Consider the following 18,698-nt stretch of genomic DNA (forward strand, 5'->3'; position numbering starts at 1 on the left):
GATGATTCGAACCAAACTGGGAGAGATAAAATGATGTCCCAAACTCCCACCCCCAGAAAAATGAAAATTCTATCGCTGTCAGTGCTTATGTATACTTCCATTGATCTTCGAATTAATGTAAAGACAATCTGCCTTTTATGTTTTTTCCATCCATTTAAGGGCATTGCTATATAATGGGACTGCCTTTTCATATGAACTTTTTCCTATTTCACCTTTCTAACTTTTGCTTGAACAGTTGTTATTTGTCTCCCTCCGATCCTAAAAGAAAGGAAGAACATATTCTGCCTTGTTCCAAGACATTCAGGTTAAAATTGCATATTTTGAAGTATAAATAGGGTGTCAATTGCACCTACCTTTTTTATTGTCAAAAATATTGGTTTTGAAGTTTCTTATTACACAGGTCAAATATAGAGTCATGAGAAATCAAGAGGGGCCAGGCATGTACTCCACTGAACACTATAAACCGTAATCCTCAAGCCCAGACATGCACGGTGAAGAATATGGTCTTGGGTAGAAGTATAAAGAAACCAAAGGAAAATCTTGTTATCATATCTCCCCGAAGCTAAAAGAATCATATAATATATATAAGGGAGAGGGATAAGTATACTAGTGGGTTATCTTGAAATCTTATGTGCTAGCAAGAATTTAATCGTAGGATTTGATAATTTTAAATAAAACCGTTAGATAGAGAAAAGAGATCCAAACTTTTGATGCACCGCTGCTACACGTTTTTTCTCTCCCCTCTTTTTATCTCCGTTCTCCTATTCTCCTCTACAACTGTTCTACGATGGGGGGGAAAAAAATTCTCAGGCTGCTTGATCTTAATCCTGATTACCCATGGCAGCCTAGAAACCGTTGCTTTTCTTCCCCACCCTCTCTCCCTCTCCTTGCCCTCTACTAGATCTCCCTCCGTCGTTCTAAAACTTGCCGCTGAGGGTTACTTCACACCCTCACCCTGCTTGCAATCTCACTTCCTCCGTTTTCTATTTTTCCTGCAACCACACCCTCACCACGTAGGTGTCCAAAATCCAGCCTACAAATTAAAGAAACGGTGAGGTATATTGATATCAAAAGATTACATTTATTAATCCCACGGGCCATGGTTGTGCATCATTAGATCAACCACTTTGACCAAGTCCTCAACTACTTGCAACTTCATTATTCTTCACTTTCTGGTCTGATCGATCTCTCTCTCTCTCCCTCTTTATATTTGTAAGGAAGAAAGAAAATGAGATGCAATATAGAACAAACACCATTGGAATTTAACGAAGAAAGAAACTAGGGCAGATCTGGGCTATCGTTTTAAATAAAATTGCTATTCATGGCCTGGTAGTGTCTGGAGAGAGAGAGAGAAGTGTCTTCTTGTGAGAGAGAGAGGAAGCGGGTGATCGACAACGGAGTGCCGGAACTCGATGAATGCCATAGTTGGCGATTTCACTTCCAAATTGCCTGACAAGCGCAGATCTAGCTTGGATCCTAAGGACCCTTTTTCACATTGATTTCTTTAAAACCAAATGCTTAAACCAGGGTAACCACTTGTTTCTCTCTCTATTCTTCTGCTTTCTCTTCATTTTGCTATGTGCCTACAACTGAGGGTGAACAACGATATATTTGTGCAGAATTCTTCACCATTTTTTATGGAATAATTTTTTTCCCTCTTTATATTTGTGAGGAAGAAAGAAACTGAGATGCAATATGGAACAAACGCCATTGAAATTTAATAGAGAAAAAAACTGGGGCAGATCTGGGCCATCGTTTTAAATAAAAATACTATTCATGGCCTCGTATCGTCCTCTAGAGAGAGAGAGAGAAGCGGCTTCTTGGGGGGGGTGAGAGAGAGAAAGAAAGAGGAAGCGGGGATCACCAAATTTCTGTTATGGAAGGCGGAGCGGGGACATAGAGGAAGGAGAAAGGTAGGAGGATGAAGAAACTATGGAGCGACGGTATTGGGCAAATCATGTATGACAATGGTCACAAACGACTGAGATTTTTTATGTTGCATCTAATGGCTAATAGATACTAGCATGCCTTATTCCGAAGTAATGCGCTGGCATACCTAGCCTTTTTCCAATATATAAATGGAAAAAAAGATTTGCACATTATCATTGGAAATTTTGACATCCAAATTTTTGTAACACCCTCCCTTGTAAAATATTTTATATAACCCCTGTCATTTCAATGTTTCCCCAATATACAGAGCGTTGGAGGGAAGCCCTGTAATATATATTAATAAAATAAATTTTGTGTTGTACTTTGAAGGAATGACATCAAAACTTCTCTCTCTCTCTCTCTCTCTCTCTCTCTCTCTCTCAATGTTATTGTGAGACTTGAGAGGCTTAGACATCAAAGATAAATGAAAATTACCCTTATTGAGTTATTACTTAGTAAATCTTTTACTATATTTTTAATTTTGAACTCAATCCCTCCAAGGAGCTAGTAGTTCAATGGTGGTTTAATGACTTCATAAGGGGGAGGTCTAGAGTTCAATACTATATATATTTTGAGTGAGTTTTTTTCACATTTTAGTTTATAACATATAAAGTTGTCTTTTCATTCAAATGGAGTGAATTATAATTCCTCAAATGTAAGAGGGGGTAGAATGAATTGACACAAATTATTAGGAGTACCATCGAAAGATAGGTGTCATTTCTTGAAAACCATGCAAGTGATGAATGAAGGGGTAATTTAGTCAATTCACGAATCCCTTAAATTGGGTAATGATAAATTGAGAGAAGGATAAACCGGTGAGTTTCTTTCTTATACTTTACTTCTACTATGTCAAGAGAAGGAGAATGAAGGAAAAAGTGAAGATGTTGAAGAGAAAGAGCTCAAGAAATTAAGATGAAGAGAGAGGACGAGGAATATGATCAATGAGGAGAATGAGGTTCTTATAAAAGATTCTACAGCAACTCAAACTTGAATCTAGAGAGGGAGAAGGAGATTGGAGAGAAAATAGAGTTCATTTCTGAAAAAATTTTAAGAGTTGGGAGGCCTTGATCAATTTAAGCTCTAATCCACTTCAGGTTAGTGCACTGAAATACATATTTTTATTTTAGAAATGATTGTGAAATTTAAATATTAGATGGACCTAAGATTAAGTGTTCATGTATGTGATGAAATGCATGTGAATGTGCTCAAAGATTTGAGCTAAAATTTGAGAATTTCAGAAATGTTGATCCATCCTTAGGGTTATCCTTTCTTTTGATAGGGAATGGAGATGGATCTTAAAAGAATTCAATGGAAAAACTTCTTGTGATATTGTAAGTAAGTTGGATTTAAGTGTAACAATTCACTATATTTGGTGGGAAAGAAATAAAAGGGGATGGACTTCCTCTCCCCGTTCTATTGATCAAATATGGAATGCAATCACCTTCGAGATGAGAAATAAAATGCTTTATAGGTGTGCCAGGTGCCTAGATTCTTTTAGAAATAGGTAACTTGCTTTGGCTTGAGATCTTCCACTTGTTTCCTCTTCCCCCTAATTTTGATGAAGCCTCTTTTCTTTCGTTTCTCCCCTCCCCCTTCTTTTAGTGTATCATTTTTTTCTTGGTATGTAATTTTCCCCCACCCGTAGTTTTCTTATATCTCTCTTGATGGTTGTTTTGTTTACTCCCCTTAGTTTTTCATTTGCTTAGACCTCGGCCACCGCCTATGACTTGACTTTGTATTTTCTTTTTTTCTTTTCTTTAATATATTTTCATTTGTCAAAAAAAAAAAAAAAAAAACTATATAGGGGTTAATCAATCTTATTAAATTGTGGAGATGCACGTGTTGAATTCAAAAGATTAATAGATATATGGTCACGTTATGTTTCGTATTTCTATGTTAATTAAATTATTTATTTATTTATTTTGGGTAGAATATTAATTAAGTTCAAAGCCTTCACTTCTTCAAATGAATTGGAAACTTTTTTTAATTTGAAATGGTGGACAGTAAAAATTACGGGGAACAGCTAATAAGGGTGGCAAAATCTGACAAAGCACAGAAGCCCAATGCGAATCCAAGGGAAAAAAATCGTCTGCAATTCTGATCTTGTACAATTCCATGAAATATCACATTCAGGAGGTGACACGTGTATTGATATCAATGCAATGATCCAGATCTGATTTAAATGTCTCTTCACTGATTTAATGTTTTATTAGTTGTATCAGATCTGGACCATTGTATTGGTATCAATACACGTGTCACCGCCTGAAGGTGGTATTGCACGGAATTATACGAGATCGGAATTGCAGACGATTTCAACCCGAATCCAAGACGCTCTCAGAGCTCGCGGTTTTAAAAATTGGATTGGAATTAATGGAATCAGTAGATTTAACTCAGACTAAATTTTTTGTTCAGTTTGAGGCGAGTCTGGACGGCTCTAAGTCCAATTGATCCGGATGACCATGGTTTGAGGAATTGGATCAAATCGGCAATAATTTTCTATTGATAGATTGATGCAAACTTACGAATAAAGGGTAAAATAGTACAAAGACATTTTTAAAATTGAACCCAAAGATATTTTTGTCTTATTCAGGTTGATCCAAATTAGAATTGATTTGATATTGATCTTGACTGATTCCAACCCGATTTCATCTTCCCAAACCTTGATCCTGAGTCGTTATGAGATGATAGGAATCAGAATCAAATCACCACTCTCACGTTTGGCAACGATTTATGGAAATGTTTCAGTGCCAAGAGTGCTTCTACAATTTTTTGCTCTCGAGGGAGAAATTCTGTAAGAAAAAAGTGCCATTTTTTCTAATATATGAGAGAGAGAGAGAGAGAGAGAGAGAGATTTACTGGCTTGGTAGTATGGTACCATGTAATTGGATTATTTTTTGGATTAGAGTGGAGCTTGAGTTGGCATGAGATCTTACCTTAGGAAATGTGTGGTTTTGAGTTCGACTCTTCTTATCTCCTTAAGGCTACTCACACGCGGGGTTTAGTACTCTTCACTACTCTAAGTGAAAATAGAATGATTCTCATTCAACCAATGACCCAGTCCATATAATTGTGGGGTCAGTATGAGTCCATGAGACTAGTCAAAGCAAAGGCCTAAATACCCGTCATTACCAAAAAATAAAAAGCCCCTTCCCAAGGTCAATTTGCTTTGAAAGTGAAAATCATTTTTTAATGTTTTTCCATTTCTATGCTGAAGGCTTGATCAGTTTGTGGGAATATAAAAATGAAAAAATGTTTTCTATGAGAAGTGCGATTCATGTGTGTGTATAAAGATCAAAATGCACGAGGAAACATCCACAAGAACATTATTTTACCCTTTGATGGGGTTGGATTGGTCTTTTTGACCCCCAAATGACAGGGGCAACATACCCCATATAAAACAATTTCCCTATGAATTAAAATTAACTAATAGTTTCAAACATGCTTCCCATGATTGCCATGGTTGAAACATAGAGAATGAAAGTTTTCTGAACTAGGGTTCTGCCAGCATAAATTTCACAACGTACAACAACATAAAAAGATCTGCATCATTTGTTATGATAGGAATTGGTGATCCATTCCATATACTTTCATAGCTGTAGGTAAGAAATCTCTCCAGAATAATCCTGTACAAAATAAACATGATTTTTTAAAATTTTGTTAGATAAATTATCCTTTCCTGGTCACTCTCTCCTTTGCTGATTAGGGAAAGAAGCCCTTTACTTTCTTCATCATAAGTAAACAAAACACTTTTCGAGAAATCAAACTACTGTGTGTTAGCACCTATACAATCAAACAACGGTTGAGCTAGCTGATTTACAATCACTCTTTCCACATCAAGCTTATAGAAAACGAGAATATAAAACGATATAGGTAAGAATGCATGGAATATATAAACACGCAATCACATAATAACACATAGATAAGGATTTACATCATTCTACAAGATTTTATATGTTCACGGGGAGATGAAATCTTCTTCGTTGTCAAGAGAAAATATTTATGAAGACTGTAGGGGGCAGTGGGGGCGGAGAATTTTTGGAGGGGTGCGACAACAGTGGCTAATAGTGGTGGTGGGAGTGGACTCAGGGTGCGATGGAGAGGGGGGCCGCCGCTAAAATAAAACTCTTGACAAATTTAATGACAAAATAAATGACTTTCCCTCATAAAACGTAGATCATTTAATTGATGCAATTACCACAGCTAAATATAGAAACATGCCCGGAAACTTATACCACTAGAATTTAATTTTTATTTTTCTTAGCACCATTATTAAGTTAAATTTGGTGTTTATTTCTCGTAATTCAGTAAGTGTTTGTAATGGAGAGTGGATCTGGTCTTCGTACAAAATTATTTTTATATGAGATTGATCTACACAGATGGAATTCACTTTGTAAATCAATCATATGAGAGTTATTCTTGTACGAGAACCTGATCCACACTCTTTAATAATGGTGCTTCAATTGAACCTAATTTTAGGTCAGCCAAACCATCAGAAAGAAGTTGTAGAGTATTCATTAGACTAAGTAACTACAAGAAGACAGCTACGTACATAGATTAATATCATAGAAGCAGTCGCCAAGAATTAGGTGCTGTTAAGTTAGCATCAAGGATTCGAGAAGAAGAAATAAATTTTTGAAGGAGTGACGTCATTGAAGATTCTGAAAATTTTCTCTTTCTTCGGATCCTGCTTGGACGAAATGGAAGATATTGTCGATAAATAGAAGTATGTCTTGTTCATTAACATCCCGGAAATACTCCGCCAAAGGGCAGTCAAACAAACTCTCATACGAGCTCCCGGCGGTTCATTCATCTGACCATAGACTAGAGCTACTTTGGAGCTCTAGTCTATGGTTCTTGGTTCTCCTGTAGCTGGATTCTCCGGAACCACAAGAATCCTTAGAATGGGATTACAACTCAGCACCTTTTGAATTTTGAGAGGTGCCTTTAGAGCACAGAAGAAAGTTGTAACTGTGTTCGGGGGACACTTATTGTCTATCGTTGGCCTCTATGGTAGAATCAGTCGGGGAGGCCGGAGAGGCGGTGGTTTACCCTGTGGCGGATGTCAGCGGTTCGAGTCCGATCTCTTTCATGTTCATCCTTGAGACTTCAAACAACTAGCCAAAAAAAAAAAATCTATTAACTGAAAAGGGAAAGAAGCTGCAAGCTAGGTGGCCTAGTCTCCTCACAATAAGTTTTCTAATCAGTTTTTATCTATCCTTGAAAGATTAATGGAAAATCATGTGAGGAGAATGATACCCCACCTGCCCAGTGAGATTTTTTCTTTAAACTGAAAAAAATAATGGATAAGAGATTGTTGCTTAGTCGCCTAGTTTTTGTACCAGCATAGGGGCTAATGAGAGCAAACATTATGGTCGTTAACACATGAATGAGTTTTTTTATTTCATAGAGGACTATGAGGTATTTCACATATTCCTATATCTGGGCACAAGGGCCTAGTGACCAGCCAACTTTCTTTTTCACAAATATAAAATATTATTATTGTTTTATTAAATAAATAGAAAATAAAAAAGAAGTAAAAAGTCTCAACACAACTTGGGAAGGTTAGCCTCTTATTTTTTCGCTTATCTAGTGTGAAATTTTAGTTTTCTTTTTTTTTTTTTTTTTTCCATTTCTTTGCTCAATGATGTTTGTTCCCTTGCTTTTGTTTTTATCAATAAAAATTGTTATTCACTAATATGAGAATTTACTGCAGTTCTTCTCATAAGTTTTTCCTCCGGAAGAGAGAGAGAAAGAGTAGTAGTTTCTCCTTGATTCTTGTGGGAAATTTTCCTTGAGACTGTGTTTGGTTGTCAAGAAAAAATAAATAAATCAAAATTAAAATTTATTTTCCTTGAGACTGTGATGGGTTCATATTAGGGATGAGAATTATATGCTGTAAACCTACCTATCCTGGTCCAGCCCAAGCCTGAACCAATGCTTGGTGTACTGCCCACACATTCCGATCAATTCTAACTTCTGGCCCAGGCGGGCTACTTAATTCACATTAGGTTTCACCTGCATTAAACTCATATGTTTTAAGCACATACAAATATATTACACTTAATCGCCCACCTATAAGCTACTACCAGCAAGTTCTTTGGCACCTTTGCAATATGATTATTTTTTGAATTATTTATTTTAGTCAATAGAAAATCAATTTTGATTATGTAACCTTTTTTTATTTATTTTTTGTTATTCAACTGATAGAGTTAGTTATTTGAATATATATGTCAACAATTATTTAAAGCATGTCTCATTACATTTGTCTAACATATGCATCTATAGCTTGCACTAATTTAAAATTGCTTCAACCTAGTTCCTACTTTTATCAAAGGGAAAAAAACAAATAAAATAACTCCTACTACCTGGCTGACAAATAAGAATCATAAGAGATAAGAGATGGTAAGAGATCTCTCCCTCTCTAGTTTTTTTTTCTTTTCTTTTTTTTTCCTTTTTTTTTTTTTAATCAAAGAAAAACTTAAGATATCTTACTTTTAGAAACAGGGTTTCGAACAAACTTGAAGTAAGCTAAGAGTAGATGGATGAATTGTCAAGGAGGGAGGACTATTTTCTCAAACTATTGATATGTGATTAGTGATTTCATGAGAAGTAAAATTATCAACAAGGTGTCTGGGCCAACTTACGCGCACCTGTACTAATCCTCAGGGAGACTAGCGCAGCAATCCACCGTCACGCTCTCCACTTAAATTACAAATGCACAGATGGGGAATCAAAACTAGGACCGTACCCTATCCACACAATCTTCAATTTAAGGTTGATCAGATAAAAAAGGAAGAAGATTTTATTTCCAATGCAACCACTTGCGGTGAGTGATTGGATGAATGAATCCCAATTTAAGGTCCTCTAGTAATGAATGAGTGCCAAGAGACCTTGAATATATCTTATTATCTTGTACTTTTTTTTTTGGTAATTCTTATTATCTTGTACTTGGTTCCTTAGTTTGCTTTAAAATTCTCGTTTCATTTTTTATCTTATATAACATTTTTGATGTTCCCAACCGTCTTAAATGGTAAAAATAAACTCTAAACCTAAAATTTTACTTTTTATCAGGGAAAGTCCGGCTAATAGACCCTCTTTATAATAATCTAAATCCCGACTCCCTTTCGTGCCATATGTGCCTAGTCTCTACTTTTTCCTTCATGGTCCAATATTTGTTCTCAAAGGTCTTTATGAAACTAGTGTTAGTTTTTTACCATGTGTTGGATGCATCATGGAAAAAGTTGTAGATGATCCTCGAGCCCGACATGACTACACAGTGTCTCTTACGTGGCCATGGTCGGTAAGGTGCTTGCAACGCAATTATCTTCTACTTTGTCTCTTTGATTACCTTTGAGAGTGGTAAAGAAATTTTGAAATGTTCATGTCAATGTATTCTATCATCAAAGCTATGATAATGCAAAAGAGGATCCCCTGGTTTGCTCTTCAGAAATGGATTTTCCTTTAACTTTACTTGGAGGAGATTTCCTGAAAGATTTTTCATAACTTTAAAGAGGCCAATTCGGTTGCTGACTTCCTGGCTTGAGATGTAGCAAAATTAGGAATCTTAGGCGATAATATTATTTTTCCTAATCATGTTCTAGAGTTGATTAGGAGAGATGCAGAAGAAAGACCTAACTTTAGATTTTGATTTGCGCTGCCCCTCCCCTGCTGATGGCAATGCCGAAGGTAGGGGTTAGGGTAGTGGTTTTTAGTGGTGTTTTTTTCTATCTTCGTTGTTGTTTTTCTCTCATTCTTTTTTTAAATAATATTACCCATCTCTAGCAAAAAAAAAAAGTGCTATGATAATGTAGGGAAAAAATCTTGCTACTGTCCGAGTTGCAGCCTAGTAGCTGCAACCTCATGATAACAACCAAGGGAATGGGATCCAAGGGGCAGGTTCGAAAATATCCACTTAAGGTGAATTTTTCCACTTGTACCCACGAGATTCTATTCACCTGATTGTTACCATGGGTTGCAAGTACTTGGCTACAGCCCAGGCAGTAGACACCTAGAATCACCCCATTGTGGGATTAAGGACATGTGGCATGAGAGTGACCCGAACACTCAGAGAGGCTATACGCCATTGTTGAACAGTTGTAACGTGGCTTTTTCAAATTACCACAAGGCAACCGTAGGCAACAATCTCTCACATGGGTATGTTCCCTCACGCCAACGTGGTATTTAGTTAAGACGATGTACTTATGGAGAAGGGATGACTTCCACGTCCGACGTACATAGAAAGAAAACACTAAGGTTTGGATAGACAATTGATTACTTTCTTCTTCACTGTTACCATCTTAGACTTCCGAACTTTAATATCAGTTGAGTGGATTTCTGACTTGAGCGTCGGAGAGTCCCCCTATAATCCATATCCGGTGACTTCTTAGCTATTTCTCTTGATCTGCTATGTACAGATTGACAGTGGATCTAGATGTATGGCAATCTACCTTCAACAGTTCCAATATAACACTCTCATAAAAGAGAATTCAAAATCATGTTATGGAATTTCTCCTTATATAGTTATTCGAGCCTAGAAATAGTAAATCACTAGTTTAAGCTCTCTTATTATTCTAGTCTCTAAGAGAATTAACAACAGAAATAGTATCATAAATACAGAGTATGGTGGTGTGGCAGCCTAATAGGAACCAGACATGGTGGTAAGGAAGCCCGTTTTCTATAATAGTATTAAGAAAACTAAACTAATATATTATAATTTATTAAAATATTAGTATTAATTTATATTATATTATATATGGAAAAGATAATGCTACCCGTTTACATTCCCCATGCCTAACACATGTGGAAGTGGAGACAGAGCAAGTGACGTATTTTCACAGCTTGTCTCCACTTCCGCATTTGTCTGGGTGGGGAACGCAAGTGGGTAACGTTCTTTCTTCCATTATACTAATTACTATAATATATTGTACCCAAATTCAGTTTGGTTTTACTTTTAACCATCAGTTCCTACCCTGGAGCGGGAAAGTAACTAAGTCCCACCTCAGTTCTATTTTTCAATCCGGATTAAAACCAAATTCTATTGGTTAAGTTTCAGTTATTCAGTCTTTGATTTCAATTTTTTGTTCTGATTCCAATTTGACACCCTTAAGTCATACGGAGCCAACTACACATGGGTGCCAGCTTTTGAAGATTGATTTTTCTTTTCTTTTGTGTGGCAAGGAGTTTTTGGAGAAACTTCTAAGTGCTAACGACCACTAACAACTTATCTCTCCGTGGTCCCATAAAGGCCTCTCCATAATTTCATCAATGATCATCTCAAAATTGTTCTTTTCCTCTCCAACAGCCAGAGAAGGTACCATTGATTTTGTGTGTGTGTGTGTGGCAAGGAGCTTTTGAAGAAACTTCAAAGTGCTAACGACCACTAACAACTTATCTCTCCCTGTTCCCATAAAGGCCTCTCCATAATTTCATCAATGATCATCTCAAAATTGTTCTTTTCCTCTCCAACAGCCAGAGAAGGTACCACCACTCTTTCTTCTTAGTTTTGATAATTTGGTTTCTTTGTTTTTGATAATTTCTTTCTGATGACACAATTAGACCTACAAATAGAGGCATATCTAATCAGATATCATCAAGATACAGACAGATAAACTCTTTAACTTCAAGCAAATGTGAACATAAAAAGGACATTAGAGATCAACCAATATAAAAGGTCAATTTTCGGAAACCAAATTCCTGGAAGGAACCTAAACCATAGAGAAAATGGATCTCTTCAGCTTTGCAATCCCTATAGTAATTCTTTCTGCTTTCATGTCCTCATCAATTTCTTTAGCCACATCTAATTCAACCTCCGAAAAATTCCTCAGTTGTGTCTCAACTCATTCTGAAGCCACCTATCCAATCTGTAAAGTTCTCTACACTCCTAACAACTCTTCCTTCTCCCCTATCTTGCAATCTACATTACAAAATCTTAGATTCCTATCATCTAAAACTACCAAACCTTTGTTTATTATCACACCAACTCATGATTCCCATATCCAAGCAGCAGTCATATGTTCTAGAAAAAATGGGCTTCAGATCAAAGTCCGTAGTGGAGGTCATGACTACGAAGGCTTATCTTATCGATCTGATGTCCCATTCATCATCGTTGATCTCCGAAATCTTCGATCAATCAGTGTGGATACAAAAGAAAGAACAGCTTGGGTTCAGGCTGGCTCAATTATTGGAGAAGTTTATTATCACATTGCAAATAAAAGCAACACCCTTGGCTTCCCTGCAGGGCTTTGTTCCACAGTAGGCGTTGGTGGGCACTTCAGTGGAGGTGGCATTGGGACTTTGATGAGAAAATATGGCCTTGCTGCTGATAATATCATTGATTCTTACATTGTGGATGTTAATGGGAGAGTACTCAACAGAAAATCAATGGGTGAAGATCTATTTTGGGCTATAAGAGGAGGAGGAGGGGAAAGCTTTGGAATTATTCTCTCATGGAAGATCAAATTGGTTCCTGTTCCACCTACTGTGACTGTCTTTACAGTCCCAAGAACACTACAACAAGGTGCAACCAAACTTGTCAGCAGATGGCTACAAGTAGCATATAAGTTCCCTGAAGACATCTTTGTAAGGGCTACAGCAACAGTCGCAACTGGGGTCACTAAAGGGGAAAGCACAATCCAAGTTTCTTTCCAGTCTCTGTTCCTTGGAAGTGTTGAGGAGCTCCTCTTTTTGATGGACAAGAGCTTACCTGAGCTGGGTTTGGAAGCCAAGGACTGCACTGAGATGAGTTGGATCAACTCTACTCTATATTTTGCTGGCTATACTAATGGAGAGTCCATTGATGTTCTTCTGAACAGGACTTTACAACCCAAGATCTTTTACAAGGCCAAGTCTGATTTCTTGAAAAAACCCATTTCTGAAACTGGGTTAGAAAGGATTTGGAAAGAGCTTTTAGAAGGAAATGATAGTGCCAGCCTCGAGGTGATCATTGATCCTCTAGGTGCAAGGATGAGTGAGATCTCAGACTCTGAAACACCCTTCCCACATAGAGGTGGTTCCTTGTACAGCATTCAATATTATATGTACTGGAAAGAAGATGGAGGGAAGTACACAACCAAAGAGCATTTGGAAAGGATGAGAAAGATCTACAAGTTCATGACTCCATATGTTTCCAAGTCTCCAAGGGCTACATATCTCAACTATAGGGATCTTGATTTGGGTAGAAGTGAAGAGCGTAATACAAGTTACACAAAAGCTCATGTTTGGGGCGGTAAGTATTTCAAGAACAACTTCAAGAGATTAGCATCTGTGAAGAAAATGGCTGATCCAACCAATTTCTTTTGGGATGAACAAAGCATTCCACCATTGAACTTTCAGACATGATGGAAGTAAAGTAGGAGAGGACGGATTGGGGTGCCCTTGATGTTAAATGTCCTAGTCTTTAATCTGTTACTTGGTGCTTGTTTGCAATTAGAAAATATGTTATTTACGGTATGTACTTGTCTATTTTATTACAATTTTATTGAATGAACTTGTTTTGGGGTATGATGTCTTTTATTCTATTGCTTGCATTTGTTTAGAGCTACAGGGGTATTTCAATAATTTACGCATATAGGGTTTCACTATAAATTTGTAGCGAGGATTTTCTCTCTGTAATCAATTTGATAGAGTTATGACAATTCTTATCCAATTCTCCATGATTATAGAGTAGATCTCATATCACCGTGGATGAAAGCAATCTTGTTGAACCACATTAAGCTTTATCTCCATTATGTAAATGTGTGTTTGTATTTATGTTCTCATGTTCGACAAAATTATGCGCAGTGAGGATCTAACAACAAAAAAAAAAAAGATTTTGTCATGCACACTTTCACACTATCACTCACTGTCTTCTTGTAGAGGATTTTTGTGCAAGAACGTACGCTCGTTGAATTCAAAGATTTGCTACTTGATTGCATCATGTGATTGACGTTTTGTTATGTAGTTCATCAATGTTAATCAAAGATCAAACCTTCACGTCTTCTGTTCTTTGACATGCATAGGGGAGACTTTTCTAATGGCAGAAAATTACAGAGAACAGCCTTACGTGTGGCCAAAGCTGATCAGGATTGATTAAATAAATCTCCCATTAATTGATAATGAATATTTAAAGGCTTATGACTAATCAATTCCTTAAGTTCAGAAAAAAGAGACTAATCAAATCTTTTAAATTATGGAGGAGGACCAGTTGAATTCAAAGATTTGATGTCTACATGGTCACGTCATCTTACATATTTCCATGTTATTGTATTTAAGTTCAAAGCCTTCACTTCTTCATATGAATTGGAGACTTCTAATTTGAGACAATTACTGGTAACAACTATAGGTGACAAAATCTGACCGGGTAAGCCAACCCAATCTGAATCCACAAGGCTAATTATATTCCCTGTTTGTCAAACCTAACCCACTCAGCGTACACGGTTTTTAAAAATTTGGATCGGAATTAGTGAAATTAGCATCTTCAATTGAAAATCAGTCTCAATCGATTATGAGATGATTCGAATCTGACACAAGGAGGGGCAAAATGATCACCCCACCCCCACAAAAAATGAAAATTCTATCACTCGGTATTTTATATATGTTTCCATTAATCTTTAAATCTATGCAAAGCCCATGCTGCCTTTTTATGTTTTTTCTATTCATGTAAGGCCATTGTTATATAATGGCTTTGAAGTTTCTTATTGATTTGAAAGGATAGAAGTGAAGATTAGCATATCCCACCTTTGAACTTTGAAGGAAAGTAAAATAGAAGAGGATGGGTTGGGGTGCCATTGATGTTAAATGTCCTTGTCATTACTGTGTTACATGGTGGTTTATTTTTTTTATTTTTTATTTTTTGGTAGAGTTACATGGTGGTTTACAATGCTCAGTTTGTTTCAGTGTCAAATTTGCACATATGTATCAACTATACATTGTTCGATGAAATTCCTCACAGAAACGAAATCGTTTCCAGATTTTGATTTTAAAGCACGTACAGGGAACTAGACGGGAGAACATTAGGGCTTGGGATAGACAGATTTCTACGATAGCATTTGAAGGATCTAAAAAGAGAGAGATAGCCACAACTGCAAGTCTACAACGCAGTTTCCGCTCAAACACTGTTTAATATTTTCATTTTTTTTTTTTTTCATCCTATCGGACTGTCCAAGGGAACTTTACTCACACACAAGAGGGGGGGAATGCATGTGACAAGAGTTGATCCCTAGACCACAAACCTGGCTCCTACCCTACCAATAGAGGCTGCAATTGATGCGTTATGCACTGGATTCACAGGGAAATATATTTTCATTTACAATATGTAACTGTCAATTTATTGAATAAATTAGCTTTTCCCTATTGCTATTTTTGTTATTCCCAGTAAATCATACATGAGATGGCATGAGTAGGGAATGCCAATAGGTGTCGGTAGTTATTTAGAGTAAATATTCTATCCAAAAAAAAAAAACTACTTAGAGTAGGTATTGAGTATTGGGAAGTTGTATGAAGTTTTACACTTAAACAAAATGAAATTTAATTGTGGTTTTTTTTAAATTGTAGCTATAAATATCCTGTAACTATGGTTTCTTCATTTTCTTGGCATTGTATTACTGATGCTCTAGAAATAATGGACCGACTGTCGAAGAGCAAGATCTGTGAACCCCTTGTTTTTGTTGGGTTAGACTTGAAAGCACGAACCACTTATTCTTCCAATCTTCTTTTACAACCACCATTTCGAAGGACATTCGTTCATTTTGCTCCATTACAATGCCTATTGTATCCAAGTGTCATCTATGATGCCGAAGAGTGTGGATCAAGTTCTTCTACGAGAACCATTCTCAGGTATGAAAAGAGAGAAGTCTCAAGAACCAAACCCCCAAATGATTTCAGACATTAGAATTGATGTATTGAACAGATGTAGTGGGCCGAGCCAACTAAACATGGGCTCGATCAAGCCCAACCCTTCAGACGCCAGATTTTGAAGAAACTTCATATCTGCCACAAGTGCGAACAACCACCAACATCTTATCTCTTCCTGTTCCCAGAAAAGCCTCTCCATAACTTCAATCCAGAGTCTCAATGCTCATCACTCAAGCAAACCCCAAGACATGGAACCTATTTACTTTTCCACAAGTCCAAACTTACTCTTCTGCTTCTCTCTTCCAAACCCAAGCCCCTGCAAGAACTAAAGTATCCTCATCAAATACCAGCCATGAAAGAAATAAAATTAAAGCATCCTCAGCAGGAGAAATCAAACGCCTTGTTCTTACGCAAGAAGGTAGAACAAAGCTTAACCCTTTGCCAGACCGAGAATTTTATGCCTACCCACGTTTTGTAACTCATGTGGATGATGGCTTCATATCCACCTTAACTGAACTTTACAGAGAAAGGTTGAAGCCTGATTGGGTTATACTTGATCTAATGAGCTCATGGGTTAGTCATCTACCTAAAGAAATTCAGTACAAGAAGGTGGTGGGACATGGACTTAATGCCCAAGAGCTTGCCAAGAACCCAAGGTTGGATTATTTCTTTGTAAAGGATCTTAACAAAGATCAAAAGCTTGAATTGGAGAGTTCTAGTTTCAATGCAGTGTTATGTACAGTTAGTGTGCAATATCTCCAACAGCCCGAGAAGGTACCACTCTTTCTTCTTAGTTTTGATAATTTTCTTTCTCATGAAAAAAAAAAAAAGGGGGGGCATACTCAGTGTACAAGGCTTCCGCATGTGTGAAGTCCGGGGGCGAGAACTATGCAGCCTTACCCTGAGAATATCGAGAAACTGTTTTCGGCCGCTTGACACAGTTAGAGCTAATTGTCATCTTGTAGAATTTTCAATTGCTTCAATACTAGACTCTTTTCTAATGAATTGTTCCCTTCTTATCCACTTCAACTTAAAAAAGATTATTTCTTTTCCTTGGATCATTAATCCTCTTCCCTAAAACTTAGACGTCCTAAGATCGACTCCCACTAGGCACACCTTGAACCACTCACACGGGGGTGTTTAGTGCTCTTTACTATTTTCAATGAAAGTTGAATGGTTCTCATTCAACCTTGGTATGACTCACTCCATGCGATTGTAGGGTCAGTATGGGTCCTCGGAACTAGTCAGGCCGAAGGCCTGGATACCCATCGTTCGCAAAAAAAAATCTCCTTCCCCAAAACCCATGGCCACATCACATTGTACTCCTAAGCACTCTCCTTAAATATGATGAGAGAACTTTAATTAATAGAGATGCCCTTTGCAGACCTAGATTTCGGTTTCATGTCAAGTGTTTAGATTATGGGGCTTTCCCACTAATGGTAATGCCGAAGGTGGGATTCCCTAAATCTTTGTTTCTTAAATTCATCTGGGTATGTCTGGATGTTAATCATGTACCTTTTTATTTTTAATACATACTTCATCTAATCTTCTAGAGAGAAAGAGAACACTTTAATTAACATTTTCGTGTAAGTAGGTTGTGTTTATGTGCACTAATAGAATAGTTAATGAAGGACTTGGGATGTAAAATTCATGGAATGTGTGGAAAAAAAAAGCTTCAAAATACTAGATTAAATGAAAATATGACAGACATTGTCTTCACTCTTCATTACAGGTATTTGCAGAAGTGTTTAGAGTGCTAAAGCCAGGAGGGGTATTTATTGTGAGCTTCAGTAATCGATTGTTCTATGAGAAAGCCATCAGTGCATGGAGAGATGGAACTACATATAGCCGTGTTCAACTGGTTGTGCAGTACTTCCAAATTGTTGAAGGGTTCACCCAGCCGGAAATCATTCGGAAGTTACCAAACCCTAGTAGTGCTCAAGGGAACCAATCTCCCTTTGGTTGGATCATGAGTTTGTTTGGATTGTTTTCTGGGTCAGATCCTTTCTATGCAGTGATAGCCTACAAAAATTTCAAACCAGTATATGAATAAAAATATGTCAAATTCTAGAAGAGAAAAGAATATGTTCTAGATAATTGCAAGATGAGATTTAAGATGAATTGTACACAGATTTAACCTTGTGGAGAGGATTTGAAACCCCAGATTCATGTTCTTTTGTTAGCTCTAAGCATCTAGGCCTACTTTTGGAAGGAACCCATCTATCCGCTATGTGGCAGATCAGGTGGGACCCAAATTTCGTGGATGTGGAGATTCCAAAGTCTCCAACAAACAATGATCAGCGCAAACGATGGATTTTTTTATTTTTTGAAAAGATAACCTTTGAGAGGAGAGAAAATGAGAGATCAATGTAATCCCCAACCTATACGTCAAGTTTCAGACTGAATGAAAATCAGTTGGGAAAATTAAGTTGGGAAAATCTAGATACCACAAGAGGGTGAATGGATAAGCATATAAAGGGTGTATCCGATGTATGAGGCTCCCGCATATGTAAGATTCAAGGGGTCAAGAACTATGCAGCCTTACGCCGAGAATGTCGAGTGGCTATTTCAACTACTTGACCTCTTGATTGCAACATTCGTACTTTTACTATTGGACCAAGAGCGCCCCTGAATGGATAAACAATTAAACACATAAGGGTAGAAATATAATGATTCATTGGTATACATGAGACATGAGAGGGTATTTGATTGAATTTGAATTACTTAAAATTTAACACATGACCATTCTATAAGGTGTACAACTAATCCAACAATTATTCGACAAAACCCTATCGATGTAGCACGAAATGGTGTACCATTTCCGACGCCCTTCCAAAATGAGGCTGTGAGAATGAGTTTTTCTCTTCAGCTCAAGCAAGGTTAGACATTTTAAGACTTTCCTAATACAACAATAACAATTAAAAGTTACAGGTTTTCCT

The 18,698-nt window shown here is 37.0% G+C and overlaps 2 protein-coding genes across 2 annotated transcripts; both read left to right on the top strand.

Moving 5' to 3' along the window:
* The first annotated feature begins 11,526 nt into the window (after positions 1 to 11,526).
* On the top strand, positions 11,527 to 13,428 carry LOC122061139 (tetrahydrocannabinolic acid synthase-like). The gene has a single exon (XM_042624338.1). It carries the CDS (start codon positions 11,650 to 11,652, stop codon positions 13,264 to 13,266), a length of 1,617 nt encoding a protein of 538 aa, XP_042480272.1. The 5' UTR covers positions 11,527 to 11,649; the 3' UTR covers positions 13,267 to 13,428.
* A 2,470-nt stretch (positions 13,429 to 15,898) lies between these two features.
* LOC122061464 lies at positions 15,899 to 17,839 on the top strand. Its single transcript, XM_042624728.1, has 2 exons — positions 15,899 to 16,533; positions 17,492 to 17,839. The coding sequence occupies exons 1-2, from the start codon at positions 15,979 to 15,981 to the stop codon at positions 17,810 to 17,812; spliced, it is 876 nt and encodes a 291-aa protein (XP_042480662.1). The 5' UTR covers positions 15,899 to 15,978; the 3' UTR covers positions 17,813 to 17,839.
* Positions 17,840 to 18,698: the final 859 nt, after the last annotated feature.

This window comes from Macadamia integrifolia, chromosome 14, assembly GCF_013358625.1.
Source record: "Macadamia integrifolia cultivar HAES 741 chromosome 14, SCU_Mint_v3, whole genome shotgun sequence".
Classification (NCBI taxonomy): Eukaryota; Viridiplantae; Streptophyta; class Magnoliopsida; order Proteales; family Proteaceae; genus Macadamia; species Macadamia integrifolia.

What these genes read in the sequence shown, in the direction of transcription:
- LOC122061139 (XM_042624338.1), top strand. Translation starts at nt 11,650, where the DNA reads ATGGATCTCTTCAGCTTTGCAATCCCTATAGTAATTCTTTCTGCTTTC.
- LOC122061464 (XM_042624728.1), top strand. Translation starts at nt 15,979, where the DNA reads ATGCTCATCACTCAAGCAAACCCCAAGACATGGAACCTATTTACTTTT. An exon ending in ATCTCCAACAGCCCGAGAAG is followed by an intron (nt 16,534 to 17,491) that starts GTACCACTCTTT and finishes TCTTCATTACAG; the next exon opens with GTATTTGCAGAAGTGTTTAG.